This window comes from Orcinus orca, chromosome 9 (assembly GCF_937001465.1).
Source record: "Orcinus orca chromosome 9, mOrcOrc1.1, whole genome shotgun sequence".
In the NCBI taxonomy this organism is placed as follows: Eukaryota; Metazoa; Chordata; class Mammalia; order Artiodactyla; family Delphinidae; genus Orcinus; species Orcinus orca.
Genome location: NC_064567.1, coordinates 46,686,286 through 46,706,073, shown reverse-complemented (window position 1 = coordinate 46,706,073; position 19,788 = coordinate 46,686,286). Strand labels below are relative to the sequence as shown.

Here is a 19,788-nt window from a genome sequence, read left to right as displayed (position 1 = left end):
TCTGGTTGTCACTTGCCCAAGTGTAGCACATGGTGTTCTCTAATTTTTCTTCATTAATCAGTCCCCAAATTCCTTTACATTTGCTCCTCAGGTGATTCCATCAAATCAACATATTTCTGGAGCTAAAAATGCTTGGAAGAATATAGCCTTCCAGCTGCAGCCACCAAAACCTGGGGGATTAGCGTGTTTTTTGCCTTACTCCTTGGCCATATGTTTCCACAGGTTCATTCCCAGGAGCGTTCTGTGCAGCCGTTTGCTTCCATACAAATGTACTTAGTTTCATTTGTATATTTTTTCTAATTGAGTATAAAAGGCATCAAAAATTAAAATGTATATTGATAACCTCCAGTGTTTGCTGAGAGTGTGGGGAAATGGGCATTCTTTCACACATGATTGAGAGTTCCAATTGATACATCTTGTTGAAGGCCATTTTCACAATAGCTTTGAAAATCAGAAATACACCCATCACCCAGCAGTTCAACTTCCCAGAATATAAACTACGTGTATAGCCTATCATTGAAGCATTGTTTCAAAATATTGAAAATAACTTAAATGTCCATCAATTGGAAATGTTTACATAAGTGAATTAAATGCATTTTGGTATTCTGGTACACAGATATAGTGGAAAACCAACCCACAGTTTTAAAAAAGGAAGCCACAGATCTATATGTACTGACATGGAAAAAATGCCTAAGAAATATCATTAAGTTCAAAAGCAAATTGCAGGACACTATATATGATATGAGACCATTTTTGTAAATTTTTTTTTTTTTTTTTTTTTTGCGTTACATGGGCCTCTCGCTGTTGCGGCCTTCTCCCGTTGCGGAGCACAGGCTCCAGACGCACAGGCCCAGCAGCCATGGCTCACGGGCCCAGCCGCTCCGCGTCATGTGGGATCTTCCCGGACCGGGGCACAAACCCGTGTCCCCTGCATCGGCAGGCAGACTCTCAACCACTGTGCCACCAGGGAAGCCTGCCCCTATAAATTTTTATTCTAGCCTTTTACAAGACAAAATCTGGAAGGATTCGCATAAGTCTATTTATGGTGCTTTTTTCTGAGGTTAGGAACTTTCTAAAATATACATTTTTTAATTGTTGGGATTTTTCTGCTTTGCAACATGCTGTGTATTTTAACAGACATATTAAATTATTTTTGTCGTGCTCTTGATCTAGAAAGATGACTTTTTATGACACATGCTCTCTATCGCCCGTCTCCCTCTCCTTGGGCCTCACACATGGAAGAGCTTTCCGTACGCTGATCCCAGAATTCCTCATCCTCCCCAACAGTTCAGAATGGCAGCGCTATCTTTTCAGGGTTTAACTACTTCAGCACGTAAGGTTTTCTCAAAATTGTTTCTAAGGGTTTTTTTAAACTTTTTATTTTATATTGAGGTATAGCCGATTAACAATGTTGTGATAGTTTCAGGTGCACAGCAGAGCGACTCAGCCATACATATACATGTATCCATTCTCCCCCAAACTTCCCTTTTTTAACCTGTACCTCCAGGCCCCTCAAACAAGCTTCTCTTTCTTTCTCCTTTTCTTTTTGTTTCATATGTTCCAGTCTTTATAGGTTGTTTCATTTGTGTGGTTTTATTACCTATTTTTGTAAGGTTTTGGTTGTTTTCTAAGCATCTATATCTTTTTTCCCCCTTTCCCTCCCTCTTCAATGAGCAGAGATACCTGCTTCCCAGCCTGCTTAGAATTGCTCATTAATATTTATTTCACAGGATTTTTAAGAGGGCCAAGGGAATTGGGCTTGGCTTTTTACTGCAGAAGCCCTGGTCTCTCTTCTTTTGACTTCACCCTTAGCTCTCCTGGACTAATACTGTGCATGCTGCATGTGTTATTATAGGAATTAGTTTTTATTGGGTCTTTTTACTTCTGCTTTATTTTCAAGGTGGTGATTTATTTAGACAGCATGTTCAAAAAGAGAAACCACCTAGCGCTCCCATGGATTTATTTCTCATTCATGTTAATTTTTATACAAGCAATATGAACAGAAAATTAGGAAATGCAGCTGAGCAAAACAAGAGAAAACTAGATATTGCCTATGTTTTCACTATCAGGAATAGCAAATGTTAATAATTGGGTTTATAGCCTTGTAGATCATTTCTATGTATACAAATATTTATCTTTTCCTTAAAATGGGATCATATTTGTTAAATTGTTTTGTAACCTGATTTGTTTAGTGCATAATGTAGCATGAATATTTTCCTATGTCATTAAGGAAAGATAATAATAACAACAAAGATAGAGTTTACTACATGCTAGACAACCCATCCTATCTTCAAAACATGCTGTATGTTGGGTAGTAATACTACTCCCATTTTGTAAATTGAAAAACTGAAGCACAGAGAGGTGAGTTAACTTGCCTGAGGTAACACAGCTAGTAAGTGACAGAGCTACGTTTTGAACCTAGATAGTCTAGCTCTAGAGGCCGTGCTCTGGACCACAGAGCTCTGACCCATGCCATCATTTTCATGGCTATAGTAGATGGTAATTTATTTAACCCTTCCCTTCTTTCTGGGATGTTAGATCCACTGTTATACACAAAGCAGCAATGAACACTTCGTTCAAACATTCATCTTTGTACACATGTTCAATTACTGCTTTAGGCTGAATTCCCATGAATAGAATTGCTGAGTCAAAAAGTTTACACATTTTTTAAAGTTTGGATACATATTAGTCAGCATTTTTAAGCAATTTATTTTCTAAGCCTCTTTGACCTTTATAATTCATTGTTCCTTTCAAATAATGTATCACTGTCCATTTGGGTTCAATGATAGTTTTTTCCTTAGAACATGGAGCTTCTTCTGTTCTACTTCCTCCTCCGTCCTTCTGCCTTATACCCATCTCTCTAAAATGTTTAACAAAATAATACCCTTCCCCAAAGCATAATGCCTTTTGTTGTCAGCACTTTCTGTATCTTATATCTCCTGGACTTTAACTATTAGATGGGGTATGTGTATTAGTGGAATACAGTCCCACCATTTGACTTGATGTCAGTTTTTTAAAAAATTTTACTTTAGATTGGAGTATAGTTGATTTACAGTGTTGTGTTAGTTTCGGGTGTACAGCAAAGTGATTTAGTTATACATATACGTATATCTATTCTTTTCCAGATTCTTCTCCCATATAGTTTATTACAAAGTATTGAGTACAGTTCCCTGTGCTATACAGTAAGTAGGTCCTTGTTGTTTATCTATTTTATATACAGTAGTGTGTATATGTTAATCCCAGCCTCCTAATTTATCCCCCCCCCGAACTTTCCCCTTTGGTAACGCTAAGTTTGTTTTATAAGTCTATGAGTATGTTTCTGTTTTGTAAATAAGCTCACTTGTATCATTTTATTAGATTCCACATATAAGTGGTATCATATGATATTTATCATTGCCTGCCTCATACAACTGATTTTCTTTCTTTTCTCTATTTTATTTTTTTCTTCCGAGCGTCACAAGAATTACAGTAACAAATCTGTTATATAACTTTTTTCCTGATGTTAGTCTGTAAAGTAGGATGGACTGCCTGGTAAGGATGACAGTGTGTCAGAGGCTGGAGGACAGAGCTTCCTGCTCTGATCCCACCTCTGCCTCCCGCTTGTTTTATGACCTTGAGAAAGCCACTTCATCATTCTCATTTCATGTTCCTCATTTGCTAAATGAGGAAGGTGAACTAAATGATCTAGAAAACCTATTCCAGGTTTAAAAAAAATATACGGTGTCAGGCCATCCAAGAGTAAAGCAGATTTTTAAAAAATATTGTGTGAAACTGGGACAAATGTGATGTTGGCGGGGCCATGTTGGACGCGGCTAAAGGTTCGTGTCAACATAATAAAAATGTTTTGTGCCTTGTCTCTTGGCCAAGGCCTCCTGACAGTCTGCTTTAGTGGCTCGTGAAACAAATCCCTAAGACCAAGGTAGTTATAGTTGTTCCACTGAAGCGTGACAAATGGCCTCTCACTTTGAATGCGTTTATGAGAAAGGAAAACCTTCCATGACAACAGCAGTGGAACTTAGTTACAGGCTCCAGGTCTGGGGACAAGAATGGAGATAGTCACTGGCTGTGGCCAAGCGAGAGAAGACAAGAGCCTGAGCTCACCTGGGAAGAACCAGGACCGGGTGATATAACAGTGACAACAACAGCACAATGACAACATTAGTGGGGCTTCATGGAGAACTTGCTATTTGCCAGGCACAGTCCCAAGAACTTTATATATATTATCTCATTTAATTGACACAATAGCCCTAAGAGATCGGTTCTGAGGTCGGTACATTTATTTTTCTGTTTTATAAAGATAAGTTTTGAGAGACTCTTAAAAGAAGTTGAGTAACATGCTTCTCGTTATTCAGCCAATAGTTGTCAGAGGTAAGATATGAACCCTGAGAGTTTGTTCATTTATTTAACACGTGCTGTTTGAATGTCTGTTATGTCAGGCACCCTTCTAAGGGCCGATGAGACCTAAGTGAACGAGGCAAAATTTCTGCTTGTATGGAGTTTGGCTAATAGTGGGATGAGCCCAGTAATAACAAGCCAACGAATCAATAAATAATTTCAGATGGTAATAATAAGTGGCTGTGAAGGAGAGTGAGTGGGGTTGCGGGAAGGCTGCTTTACACAGGATTGGCAGGGGTGGCCCATGGGAGGTGACATTTGAGCTGAGCCCTGCATGACAGAGCAAGTCAGCCATGCAAAGCTCTATTGGAGGAGGGTTCTTACATGGAGGGTCCACAGGAGCCAAGGCCAGGGGCTCAGAAGAACTTGGCTTGTTCTAGGAAGAGAGAGAAGGCCAGTATGGCTGGATGATACATGAAAAGGGGGGCAGTGCCTGCAATGGAGTGAGGAGGAGGGCAGGGACCAGAGGACACAGGGCCTTGGAGGCCACAGTATAATGTTTGTATTTTATTCCAAGTGCAGATGGGAGACATTGGAGGATTTTAAGCAAGGGAGCATTGTGATCTCCCGTCTCTGTGGATGGCTTTCTTCACCTCTATGTGACGTTGCCAACAAGAAGCCACCAGAAAGGGATAAGGTGTTTATGTGCAGGGAAGCCTAAATGAAAGTTTATAGGTTAGGAGCCAGCATTGCAGATGAATCAAAATTCTAGGTTTTTCACAGAGCAAGACTGAAATGAACAGGGAGAGACCATCTAATCCAAACTTCTGACTTTAGGTAAGAAGACCTTAGGAAATCCAAGTGGAGCATCTGAGCTATGTTTGAAAACCTGCATTAAGGAGACTATTTATTTTGGGGGGAACTTCCCTGACTATGTAGAAAGCTGCACTCTAGGTTCTGAATATTCTTGACAACTTCTTGGTCTGGGGGTTGTACTTACCTTATAGAGTAAATCTCATCCAAAATAAGAAGACAGCTTTGGGTAGATGACATCTCAGGGATTCATACTTCCATGCAGTCTGGTGTGTGTGTGTGTGTGTGTGTGTGTGTGTGTGTGTGTGCGCGCGCGTGCGCGCGCGCGCACACGCACGCATGCATATTAATTTGAAAAATATTTTTGAAGGTGTCATCAATATTTTAACATTCAGGACCTGGTTTTTCTGGTGAGATGGTATTGTATGGATGGTTCTAGAATTTTGTTGTAAACTCGGCAACATGATTTATTTTATTTGAATGTTATTGTAAACAAACACTCATCTTAACCCATTAAAATTGGTCTGTGTCACATATAAGATGAAATTAATTGCTCCTTTAGGTTAAAAGCTCACTCTTACATTGTCTACTTTGACAAAAGAATTAAGAGCTTCACTGTTATTTAGCAAACTAGGTTTGAATAACAGCATAAACCATTATTAGTACACTGTATTTGTGTGTGTGCCTATGTGGCTGGTTATCCGTAGGTAGGTTCCTGACGATGCAGGCCTAAGTATCCAGACGCATTTGTATGAAACTATCTTAGGAGATGTTTCGTTGCCTCTGTGATAGGATGGGCCCCAGAAAGCAAGTATGAATTGTGAAAGAACTTCATTTAAGCTACATAACGGTAATTGAGTAGGATTTGGGGAAGTTCACCACTCTTGAGTTACTTTTTATTTATAGTAAGTGTATTTGTTTCTCAGGAGGGGAAAAATTCTCAAACTATCTTACTGCATGAGATTAGAAAACTTCTGTTCCTTTGCATGAAAGTAGTATGTGACAGTAGCACAAGGACAAAGGCAGCATAAGGATGGGTGTGGGATGCCATAGACGTGCAGGATGACAAAAACAGAGTTTCCTTATCAGAAAGCACTGAATTAGAGAACTCTTAAAGCTTCCCCAGCTTAACATTCTATGAGTCGGGGAAAAGGATTTTTCCCTCTGGCTGCTTAAGCTAGAGTATGTTTTACCAAGACCTTAGCTACGAGCTCAGGAGGACTCTAATAACTCCGTCAAAATTACAAATTCAGCTGTCAGCACTGGGATTGTTGAGTTGACTGAACAAGCAGATTTTCTCCATCGTCTGCTTTCTGGATTGATGAATAACAATTTTGTCCTCTCCATTTTGTTGTAATTCTTTCACTCTGACACTGATTGCTGGGAGGTTTTCTGGAAATTTCCTAAGTCACAAACTGGAGTAAATTCAAGGATATAATGCGATTCCAATTGAATCATCAGTGTCTCAGCTGTCAGACCTAGGAGTTCAGTTGGTTGAGTTGTACAACTTCAACAGATTTAATATTACATACTTGCCATTTTGTGTCTTGCCCTCGAGTCTTGATAAATGGGCTAAAGGTCTGACTGGAATCTGTGAGATAAATTATATGTTTATTATGCCAAGTTAAGTAAATGCTGTTTGAAAGGATTACTGGAGGGTACAATCAAATTAATTGCTTTAAAAATCTTTTTTGATTTACTGGGCTCTATGAAAATGGTTAAGCAATTGATTCTGTCATGGTAAGTGACATGAAGAAAGTGGTGTTGGATCCACAAGGGTTGCCATATACACTTCCCCCCTCATGCCTGGAACTGTCCCGTAAATGAGCTGAGAGGCCCGCAGGACCAGAAAGCAAGTACTGCTGACAGACAGTTGTTCCTCCAGAGAAGACACAAGTTGACAGTTTGATGTTCAAGCTGACGGATTGCTTTCTTTCTTTTTATTCTAGATGCTGAAGAATACCAGCCTCCAATATGGAAATCCTACTGTGAGTACCTAAAATCATAACCTCCTCGGAAGTCTTTAGTCGGCCTGCCTTTTGAACAACTTTTGCTGTTGATTGAGTGCACACAGACTCTCGCATCACAGCACTGCAAACCCAAATCTCTCTTTCTCTGCTAAGGAAAGATATTGGTCAGAGAGAACTGGAAGAGCCCTGTCCCCTGGCCAGGACCTCGGAGAGCCAGCTGCCTGTGACCCGCTTAGGGAAATGCTTAGGGGAAAAAAAGATGGACATTCTGACTCTCTACCTTTCTTTGGGACTTTCCTTGTCTTCCTTCCTTCCTTCTTTCCATCCTTCCTTCCTCTTTTTTATTCACAGTTGGTCAGCAAGGGTAAGTGTGTTGACTTCCATGAATTATGTTCCTGGCTGTTCATCTTAAAGCTGTAATATCAAATGACATTTACCACAGAAAAATTAACAGATAGCAATGGATAATGTTTGGTCTCTAAGGGTGACACCTTAGAAACGGAGATCATTATCTGATCATCGATCATCAATCCGTCTCCCCTCATGAAGGCAGGCACTTGTCATCACCTCAAGCTGGTTTTCTGTTTCCTTAGTATCATCCGCCTGACTAAGTAATTCTCCAGTGACAGAGGGGAGGAGTGTGGTGTGGGGCGCCCACTGTGCTGAGAGCCAGGGGAACAGGCTCTGCTTCTAGACAGCAATAATAAGAATAATTATTTCTATCATTATTGACGTTGCCCTTGTTTCTACCGCCTGTTGAGACCTGGAGTGTGCCAGCCAGCACGCTAGCTCTGTGCCTCAAGTCGTAAATCGCACCACAGCCCTAAGCGACCGGTACCACCCTTATCCCTGTTTCACGTACAAAGAAACCACAGCTCAGAGGGGTTCAGTAACTTGGCAGAGGTTTTATGAGAAACCTTGGAGTGGCATTCAGAGTGGAGCCCAGAAGCAAGTCGGACTGACAGGCTGCAATTTGCCAATCTTTTTTTCTTTCTATTTAAAATTGTATACATAGGTATATAGATAAGTATATACATACACACAGACACACATATGCATATACCTGTGTATGTACGTATTTGTTACAAAAGCAATACAAAGCTACATAAAAGACGAACATTAGAGAAATACATAAAGCTGGGAGCAAAAATTTCCCATAGGCCACATACCAGCTCTCACCCCATGTTCCACTCCTCTTTTCCAGTCACTGACCCTGTCAGTTTTGGAAAGCGTATCTTTCCAAGTGTTTAAAATACACATGCCTAATAGTTTGTTGTTGTTCCCTGTTGTAAAAATGGGTTGATGCTGTAGCCGGTGTCCTTCAACTTGCTTGTTTCACTTCGCAAATACCTTGTTTTTATCTTCCTATTTCAGCATATAGGGAGGCACCTCATTCTTTATTGCATGAGTCTGTTCTTCCATCTGTGAAATAAAGGGGTGGTGCTGGGTCTCTAAGGGCCCTTCCAATCTAATGTAATGCATTCTGATCTTCTGTTTTAAAAGGCAATGCTAATGACTAAGTAATTGGATGTTTTCGTTTGTTTGTTTCCTAATGGAGTGTGAAGCGCTCTGACAGTAGATCAACGAAATATCTGTAGTGAGGGTATTGGGGGTCCCGTGACTCACTGTTCCTTGCACACTGCCTTACACACAGCCTTGCGTACGTTAACTACGCAATAAATATTTGTTGAGTGAATGCCACCGCAGAGAGCTTTACCGAAGCGAGAAGATGGCACTGGCTCAAATTCATTTCACTTTTTGCTAAGAGACCTTGGGCCACCCAGTGTATCCCTTAAAAGCACTTTTATGTCCTAAGGAAACCAGAAAAGGTGTTGTTATTTACCTGTTCCAATATCAATTTTACCAGAGTATATTGGTTTTAAGTTTGATTTTTTGATCTAAGCAAGTTGTGTGTGTGCGTGTGCTTAATTTGCTCTAGGATCATAAAACTTTAGATGCAGAAGGGATAATTGAGTCCATTTAATACAAACCTAATGACATATATGAAGTTCCTCTTTATTATACTCAACTAATAGTCATCCAGGCTGTATTTGAGGGTCTCTAGTGATGCAGAACTCTACAACTGAAGGGAGTATGCCAACAGCAGGGCCATCCACGGCATCAAAAACAGGTTGATCGAAGATCCACAGGGTACTACTGGGAAAGCACTCTCTTTTGGTTGTCCTGAGTCCATTAATTCTTTGAGTTAGGGTGTTGGACTACTATAAACTCATCTAACAATATCATTACCAAGCTCATGCTACTCCCTCTTATTCCCAAGTTTATCATCTACTCATTTGGTCTTTCAGCAGACATACATTATAAGCATTAGGATAAGCTTTAGGAATCAACAGCAGCTAAAATGTGGCCCATACTTTCCTCCAATTTACAGTCGAGAAAGGGAGACAGATGTAACCAATTAACATGCAGATGGACTGAAGCAACAATATGCTGCTCCTCTACCTCCTGGGATTAGAGAAGACTTTATAAAAGAGGTTAAATTTGCATGTGGGTCTTGAAGGATAAATAAGGAGAAGAAATCCGAGGGTCTTGAAGAACTTCATGAGATACATGTTAATATCCAAGTATGTTAAAACAATAGTATTTTCCTTATCTGAAAATCCAACAAACCTATCAGAATATGAAATTTGTTTGTTTTTAAATAACCTGTAGGTAAACCCATTCTGAACCTCAGGAATCACCAAGTTGTTTCTCTTTGAAATACTCACAGACCATCCTTTCAGAGATTAATTTTACTTGTTGATGTCAAACTCATTAACATACCATCTATGGAATCCATACTTGCCCATCACACACTTAATTTTCTAGCTCTGGCGTTTATTCGGTACTTGGAAATTTCTCATACATTTACCAGATGCAGTTCATTTTTGCCATATTATAGGACTTGGTTTGAAAACTGATGGTTTACAATGATTATAGGAGTATATAGGTATGTCTTTGCTTTCATCCATCACCTATTGTTGGCTGTTAATATTGACTTATTTGATATCAGATTCTTATTATGAAGCCTTAGTCCCAATTATAACGTTATTCCTAAAAGAAAATTAGTCTGCCTCATAATGATCCACTTTAAGAAGCTGTTTTTAAATTTTAATGCTAATTGCAATGCTCTTAGGTGCAAGTAACAGAATATTCCTCTCAAGCGCATTGATTGACATAAGCAAAAAGTCTAGAGGCACTGGCTTCAGGCATGACTTGGTCCAGCAACTCAGATGACATCACTAGAACCCAATGTGTACCTCTTGCTTTCTTGGCTCTACTTTCCTAGGTTTGTCTCCACTGTTAGTAGGCTTTTCTCTTGTAACCCCCAGAGAGCTACCAATAGCACCAGGGCTACCACATCCACATTTAAGAGCAACAGGCAGGACAGTCTACTGCAAGCAGAAGTCTTAGAATTGAGTCTCAGCCGTATTTGACATGGCTTCCCAACCCTGACTCCATCACTGTGGTCAGAGAGTTGAGATATACTAACTGCCCTAAACCCATCAGGGCTCACCACTGGAACTCAGGAGGGATTACACAGGAGTGACTGGAAACTTTGGAGTACCGTTAAAATGGGGAGGATGGAAATGGATGCCTAGAAGGCAACCAACGAATGTCTGATTTAGAAATTTAGAAGAATGAGGAACCTTAGAAATCAACTCTCTAAATACTTTCTGTAAAGTAGATTGCTTATTAATTTATTCATTCATTCATTCAACAAATGCATATTAAGTCTTTGCCTTAGACCAGGCAGTGTGCTTTGAGCTGTGGGACCGCAAGGATGGATAAGACTCCATCTTGACTCAAAGAACAGTGATGCCACGTGAAGTCCCTTAAGTTCCTGCCTTTCCCGCTCCCCTTTCTTTCTTAGAAGCTAATGCTATCACTTCCTGAGCTGATTATTTGGTAAGAATAATCTTGTCCCAAAGTATCATATATCTACATCTAGTCCTTAATACTCAAGACCAAACCCCAAAACACTGGTGAAATCACTGAGAAGTATTTGGTTTCAATTCTTAAAAAAAAGCTATTTTCAAGTTTACTTTAAAAATAAAGTAAAGCCACATTCTAAACTTTAAGCCAGAACTATGAACTAAGCAGATGAGTTTAAAAGCCAACCACCATGGGTACACTCTGAAAGATTTTATTGTTTAACAGGCCAAGTGCCAATTAAGCAGCAGATGGCTGTGGCCAACATCTCTCCCCAGAGACTCTCCTGGGCAGCAGGTCAGGCAGTCACAGCTTGTGCCTGTTTTTCTAAGGAGGAGTTTAGAACCTCAGAATTCTGATCCATAGGCCCCCTGCATCAGAGTCACCTGGGGAGAATAGTTATAATAACTATTATTAATAAATATTATTTATTAATAAATATTATTATTAATAACCTCAGCCCGACGCCAGATTTCTGAATCGGAAGAGTGGGGGGATCTGCAATTTCTCACACCCCACAGGTGCTTCTTATACACACTTAGGCCTGAGACCCCCTGGGTCAAGTCTACACACCTCATCCTCAGGCTTTTCACTGGGCCGTGGGACAAGAGGAGAACTCCATCCCCAGTAAGACTGGACATTCTGTTAGCAAGACAAGGCCTGCACACAGCTGCCTGGAAGTGGGGCTCAGCCTAGAGGCCATTGAAAGCCCCTGCTATTTCTTACTCACACCCGTGAGTTTTTTCCCATGAAAACTGGGAAGACATGGGCAGTGAGCGGGGTGGTGCTGGGTCAGTGTCACAGCCAAGTGGCCAGGTTCGGCTCCTGGATCCACATGCCCTCTTAAGTGATAAGTGGCTGTTAGAGGACATCCCTGCAGGGTCTCTTAGTAGCTGACGGGTTTGGACTGGGCTTAGCATCACCCAGGCCAGGGCTTTCACTCGGCCTCCGTGGGGTTGTGTTACCAGAGGATGAGCCGAGTTTTCTTACTGAAGAAAAAAATAAAACTCTCTCAGTGAGCTCTTGATTTCTCAATCTGCTTCAGGTTTCCTGGGGAGCAGGGGATCCCCTTCTCTTACCTCCACGTTCCCTAGTGACCATCCCCACCCCATCCCCCTGCCTAACAGCTTATTCCAGAATAAGAATTCTCTCTTGGGCTGCGAGGACCCAGGGCTGGGGAGTGCCTGGGACAGATGTGGGGCATTGCCGCAGAAGCACAGTCCATCATCTCGCCCCTTAGCGCACAGAATCACCCAAGCAGTGCCATGTGTTATTGCATTTTGCTTGTGACGTGGGTTTGTTGAACAAAGAAAATTCAAGAAACGACATTTTCAAGATTATGTGACATGTTTCAGTTCTATTAAATGGGCCTCATGGATGTTTGTTTCGTTATAGCCAACCTTGAAAATGCGGGACTGGGGCTGAAGCTGAGATAGAGTCTAGGGCCCCATCTTCTTCTGTGGCTGCCATGGCCATTGGTTGTCATCTCATTATCTTTATAGAGACATATTATTCAGATGGCAAACAGGCTTCGTCATTTCTATTGCTTGGAACAGCACTGAGCAGATTTTGTAGATCCTGAGACCTGCTCACTGAAAAATAATGATTGATTAATGATGTGTGCTGCCCAGAGACCAGCAAGGAGAGGTGGCACCCCTGGCTTGAGGGTTTTTCAGGGACCCCCCCACCAAAGTTTCCAGTTGTAAGACTGGTGAACTGACCATGTATCTCTTTACTCAGAGGATACAGCTAAGGGCTTTAGCCTGTTGACACAGGAGAGGAACTGTCCCTTACATTCCTTCTCCTGTAACCTCTGTGATTGTTAATGGCGTCTCAATCTTTCAAGCATTCAAGGCCCTTTCCTCCATTCAATTTGTAATCCAGCCCTGGCCACCCCCCTCTGCAATCAACTCACCTCCTCTTAGTGTTGTCCTAACTCGTACTTTCAGGATCTCCTTTACGTACAACTAAAATACAATTCTCTTTTGCTTCCCTGCCTCCAAGGATCCCCCTCCGATCCTTCCTTCAGTGAAGCAAAGGGCAGCGGCCCCCACTCCTGACTGTGTGTTGGAATCTCCCAAAGACCTTTAAAAAGAACATATTTCGGGGCCCCTTGCCAGGCTGGCAGAGTGAGCATCGCCGGAGACGGTGGTGTCTGAGAATCTGTATTTTATAATTGTATAATTTGTATTTTAGCTCTTGGAAGATTCTAATGCAAGCAGCCCCACTTGGGACCTCTCCACCATCTGCTTTACGGGCCACTGGTGAGGCTGAAAATACAGACCTTTGGACCTGGAAATCAGGCCTTAAATCTTGATTTCATCAATTATCTGTGTGACCTTGAGCTCCTTCACAGCTTGACGTCTCCACTGCTTTGTCACTGAGGTGGAGAAGAACAGTTACCTTGGAGGTTTGTTGGGAGGAGTAAATGAGGAAATGTAGATAAGGTGTCTGGCACACAGTAGGTCTCCAGAAAATGAGAACTTCTGTTTTTCCGAACAGTCTTATCCTTATCGTCATTATTCTGAAACAGACCAGATCATGTCACCTCCCTGCTCAAAACACGTCACTGTCCCCCCGTTGCTGACAGAAGAACGTCCATGCTTCCTACCACGACCTTCAAGGTTCAGTCCCACATGGCCTCCTCCCACATCTGCCCACCCTGGGGCAACAGCACACTGGACTCTCACTGACCAATCAGCACGTCATTCCCTTTTACTGCTGGGGCTCTTTCCTCTATCTGTACCCTCCTCTCTTTTCTCTACCTATGGAAACCCTGCTAACTCTTCAAGAAGAGCTCCATGCTTCTCCCCTCAGGAAGCCATCCTGACCACCTGAGTAAAAAGAACTGCTTCCTCCTCTGCCCTTAATTAAAGCACTTGGCCCTTCCTGGGTTTGTTTCTCCACATGTATCTCCGTCACTGGATCAGTGTCCTTGAAGGAATGGCTTGTGACCCATGAGTCAATGCATACAAATATGCATTAAGCATCTACTATGTGCCAAGCACTGTTCTAGGCGCTGAGCGTCCCACCATGGACAGAACAAAGTCCCTGCCCCCAAAGAGCCTACACATTAGTCAAGGGAGACAGCGCACAAAATAAACAAATACAGCCTGTTAATGGTGATGAGTACTGTGAAGAAACATGAAATGGTGTAAAGGTAGTGGAGTGATGGGATGGAATTTTATACCAAGTCGGGCAAGTCAGGGAAGACCTGAATGAAGGGGGAGGAGTGCCATCTAAACATCTTGGGAAAGTGCAATCCAGGTGGAGGGCACAGCAAGTGCAAAGGCCCTGAGGCATAGAAAAATAAACCTGGGCTTTGGAATCGAAAGGATACATTTTAGCTGGATGGTCTGGGGCAAATATTTCACTTCTGGGCACTTATTTCCTCATATAAAATATGAGAATGGTAATGATACGTTCTGTCCTCGGAGCTCTTGTGAAGGTTCAATAAGACATTGTTCCTGCCACATAACAGGTACTCGATATGCTGGTTCCCTTCTCTTCTCTCTTCCCCTCCATCCTCACAGCCTCCACATAATGCTGACTGTGGTATCTGTTCTACGGCAGATGTTCAAATATTTGCCGATATGAATTGCAAAGGTGCGCTTAGCTTAAAATGCTTCTCTCATAACAGCTGTACTTCCTTTGCCGCCTTCGAGGGAAGCATTAAAAACGGTGTTCACAAAACTGTTCCAGCCATGCCCCCCACATATAACTACTGGCTTCCGAGGGCATTGACAATGGGAAGAGAAGAGAGGATAGGATTCTCTGGATGTGGGTTCTGCAATTGCTCTAAAGCTCTGTGATTCTAGGAGATGCCCCCTTTGGTTCCCTTTACACTCATTAACAGCAAAACCCTGCTGAAAAGCAGTTAGTTGGTGTTGGAGCTCATTCGAGAGGAATAAAGGATTCCATGCAGACTCTGTCGTGATTTAAGGAGAGCATGGGCTCTAGTGGGAGAGTCAGTGGAATGTCCAAAACTATTTCTCTATTTTTAGCCAGTTCTTCCTCATGTTTCCTCCTGCACAAGGAGCCTTCTCTGACCTGTCTCTGATACATGGCTACAGTTGTCCTTAAGTGACACAGGCATCATCATTAGTGTGGGCAACCTAAGCTTAGAAATGCGACACGTTAAAACATCCATATGAGGGTTAGATGGTTTCTTCTCTGTTAGGAAGCTGAGTCATCTACCCTTAATTAGGTAAGAAAATAACCATGTTGAGCTGAAGGCATTGGGGAGCCATAGGTACAAAATATATCCCATCATTTCCACCTCTGTTTCCATGTGACCATCTGCCCTTCAATTAAAATTTCTTTTTTTAATTTTTAGACCTAAGAATAAGCCAGAAGTTTTTGCTTCTTTTATTACATTTTCTAGAAGACTTTATGTGATCTAGTTTTTAACTTTTCATAGATGTATTCTATGATATGATTCATAGATTTATTTGACATTAATTATTCCCTCTTCAACATTCTGAAGATAATATCAAGGAGGTTTATTTTCAACCTCTATTTCCATGGAAGTAGAATCCCAAGGTACCTGCATAGAGTAGCTTTTCCTCTAAGAGAAGTAATCAAACTAGCTGAGCAGCAGAAAATCACTCATTATAGTCTGAAAAATTACAAATAATATTCTGATAAATTACATTTTTGTATACAGTTACCTGCTTTCCTCCATGCCCAAGCCTGAAAGCCTGTCTTTAAAACAGGATATAAGAGAGTTATTATTATTTAAGATACTAAAGGGCCCAAGCAAAAGGAATGACAGTGGGTGGGAAATAGTCAAGTAGATAAGTATCCGTGGTGATGGGCAGGGCAAAAATGGAACTTGTGAAAAGAGAAATGAGTTGGGGCTTCGTTCACTCACAGGATCAGCTGTGTCTCTGTCCATAACTGTAACATTTCAGAGAATGCCACTCCTCTTCTAATGCCAGTCTTTCCCTGGTATGTCAAGAAACATCAGCATTGAGATTCAGGAATCCTATTACATGATCTTACTACCTAGGTACTCACAAGTACAATTTCATCTTTAAAATTGTCGAAAGAATTTTAGTCCTATCTAGTCTTCCAAGAAAGCCATAACATGAACAATGCCAGTAACAATTATGACACTAAATTGTCCTTATAAGAATTTTAAAAAATCAATTTTGCCCGTTTATATTCATTGTGACTAATTTCCATTTAAATGATCTGCCTTTATTTAGTCTAAAAATGTGTCTGTATCTCCTTTGTTTCTTGGTTGAGAAATTTGCAGTTCTTGAAAGGTGGTTAGGTGGAACTATTTGAAGACATGTTGGTATGTGCTAATGCTCTTTAATTATAATTCTCTCTTTTTATATTTGGCAGTGTATCAGTTACAGCAAGAGGCCCCTCGTCCCAAGAGGATCATTTGCCCTGGGGAGGTCAGTACTCAGCTATTTCCAATACACCTCGTTAAATATGATGAATGGTCAGCACTTCGTTCATATTGGAGGACCTTCAGATTTCCTGGGAGTTGATTTCGTTTAATGTTTGTTGAAGTGTCACCAAATTTAACATCTAAATAATCTATATTTTGAAATCAGGTATTATTTGAAAAATACTAACTTGGAATCAGAAGTCTTACATTTTTCACTACTACAGAGGCAAATTAAGCATCCTTTGTAAACTCTCCAAAATGTGTGTTCTGGTTGTTTTCTTTGTTCCTGCAGTTTTGATACTTTTATCACTTTTTTATTATGAAATGCTTCCAAAAGAGAAAATGCAGAGAATGATAAATATCTGGATACTCTCAACACCCATACTTAGCAAACCTTTACATTTTGTCATATTAAAAAAAAAATCCCTACGAGAAAAGTGACTGGGTTTTTATTCTTGGAGATAAGCTTAAAAATATATTGACTCATAAAAATGCTTACCAGGCACAGAACTTTCCCTAGCCCTCCTTTACTCATCAGTTCTCTTATCATCCGGGATGCCGGCAAGATTTGAAAGACAGGACTAAGGCTCTGTTTTCTATTTTTATGCTGACTAGGTGCTTTAACAGCCAGACCAATATCCTTCAAACAAAGGTCCATGGGTCCTTGACTATTTTTGTTATTATGACCTCAATTAAATACAGAATAGCAGATTTCTTTTAAAGTGTCACATCTGCCTTATAAGAGGGAAAGGCTCTAATTCCAACAATCTTGAGATTTTTCCTCGAACGTCAGTACTTTCTGGCAGACTGACCGGATCTGGTTTTGAATCTGTCTCGAAGACTTAGCTACATATGTACCCACACCCAGAGCCAACTTACCACTGTTTAATAAGTGTTTCTGTGTGAAATTTTACTTCCGTTGAAGGGCACTGAAGTTCATCAAGTAATCTGAATTTTAATAGAGTGGACATTCTCATCCCAGAAATATAGCCTGAGAAGAGAAAATATTTGATCTGTAAGGAAAAATCCAGGATGAGGTCAAATCTTTATTTGGTGGTACGATTTTGTTCCATCACTAACCCTGCTGACTTGTCTTTTGGTTATTAAATAATATCCAAGTAAGAGAAATATAGGATAAATACAAAATTTTTAATGAGATGCTTTAATTAGGGTATTTTGGGTGAGAAATAAGAAACAAGTTGTTAAAAATTCTTTCAGTCCTACTTTACGTTTAGTATTTTGCCATCAGGAAAAATATAACCATGTGTAGGGAGTTAGAGGAGTTTAAATGTCTCCATGAAAAGAATGTTTGTAAAATTAAAATACAACTAAAGTCTCTTCCTAGGGGTATTAATAAAAAGTCTACTGGTAAGGTTGGGCACTAGAACTTGAAACCCAAGGGGATATAGTAAATATTCATTTGTTCATTTATTTTATATGTATATAATATATAGCTAGAGAGAGAAACTGCTCTGTTCTGACTTAGATCTAGGTGTTGGGAATACAGCAAAGAACTTGGCTATTGGTGCTTTGAGTTTCATATTAATTGTATGTAATTAAAGATATATTTAAGATGTTATCTATGGGTGGGTGTAAAAGAGAGAGAGAGAGAGAGAAACAGAAAGAAAGAGAGAGAGAAATAGAAAGAAAGAGAGAGAGAGCGAGAGAGAGAGAAAGAGTCCGAGCACCTCTTTGTTTCTCAAAATCCTTGGAACTATGTCCGTTGTCCTCTTAAGCCAGGTGGAATGTTAGCAGTGGAGATGGGTAGATTCAGATTAGCTTCATGAAGCCTCTTCACAGGGTTCCTCTGAAACTCTTCAGACATCCTATGGGCTGAGGGTCCACAGCCTATCTCTTTAATGTCACACTTGCATCAGAAGGAAGTGCCCCAGAGGCCTTAGCAAAGCAGAGCTGTGAGCCGCAAGCCACCACCATCTGCTATGACTGAAGGACATGGCGTGTGTACAGCTTTTTTCATCCTTCTTTCTAGTCTTTTAAACCAAGCTTTTCACATTTTGACCTTTATCAATCTGATTCATTAATAAGTTATGCCTGGTGGATGCTGGATTCCTAGGTAACTTGCCTCTAGCAATTCCATATCTCATTTCTACCAGGAAACCTAACACAAAATGGACATTCATCAACTCCATTTCCTCAGCAGGCAGCATGGGGCCATCCAGCCAGGCAGATGTCAGGTGATACAGGGCCGAGTGTGCTGGAGGAACAGGTGCTGCCGAGGCGAGCGCCAGCCAGGGTAGCTTCAGGGCCCTTTGTCCTCCTGTGCAAATAATTCCTGCCCACACTGCTCGGCCTCCCAGGACTTGGCCTCCTTCTAGTGAAGGAGTGGTTGCTGGTGAAACCACTCCTGCTGCAGAGGGTGTTTTAGCAAACGGCTCTGTGCCTTATAGCGCACCTGCGTGCTCGGGGATATGCCTAATGAAGAAGCCTTTCAGTTTGAGTGTGTGGCCAGAAAGACCGAAGCTTTATTAACATATTTACATAAGGCCATAAGGCTATTTCTTTTGAACAGTGAGTTATGATTGTTTCTGTGTCTTTGCCATCTTATCCCTCAGCTAGCCATTGAGTCCTCGCTTTACTTTACACACAACCTTGCTGCCCTCCTTCTTAGTCTCCAGCCCCTCTCCTCTCAGCCACCTTGTCCCTGGCAAGCCTGCCCCGCTGTGTTGCTCCAACACACTCCATCTCTTTTGTTTCTCTGATGACTAATAACCTCCCAGGCTATGGGCCTCTCTCAGGTTCGGGTCCTCCCACTGAAAGTGATACATCCCACATTAGAGCACCAAGTGAGTCTGCAGTTACAGTCATGAAACACTGTCATTCAAGTGTACAGACACGGGCCAACCTGACCTGAATGCTTGGTGGCTCTCGACGGATACCAACCGCCTAATGGACTTTGTTGGAGAACTAGGCAATCGAGGGTACAGACTGATTCAGCAGGTGAAATCCAGTGAGTTTTGCAAACCCAGGAAGGGAAGCCCGGCTGCAGAGTCCGCTGGGCTTGTTTTGCATCCTTGTTCTACCACTTTCCCGCTACCTTACTTAGAACCAAGCACTTACTCTCTCAGGGGGATTAAGGTCTCCCCCCCAGGGCCAACAGCTACTGCGCAGGATGTTATAAGTGGGATCTATGTGTCAAGTGTCTAGAATGGTGCCTGGCACATCAGAGGTACTCACTGTTGATGACTCATGGCAGATTCAGAAATCTGTGGAGAGCAAGTTCTGAGACAGTCATTAGGGACAGAGTCACAGCAATGACAGTATTCTCTGCATGTGAGGGCCAAAAAGGCAGTGATGAAGAACCAAGCACGATTC

General features: G+C 41.4%; 1 protein-coding gene across 3 annotated transcripts in view; it reads left to right on the top strand.

The window, feature by feature from the left end:
* CHN2 (chimerin 2) overlaps positions 1-19,788 on the top strand; it is a 334,133-nt gene that overhangs the window by 156,332 nt on the left and 158,013 nt on the right. For 2 of the 3 annotated variants that reach the window (XM_033420595.2, XM_004265678.4), the window contains exons 2-3: positions 7,098-7,136; positions 16,404-16,459. In XM_033420595.2, the coding sequence (XP_033276486.1) occupies positions 7,098-7,136; positions 16,404-16,459 (95 nt within the window). Of the gene's footprint in view, positions 1-7,097; positions 7,137-9,510; positions 9,704-16,403; positions 16,460-19,788 lie in introns of those variants that run through there. The other variant, XM_033420597.2, reaches the window with a different exon arrangement.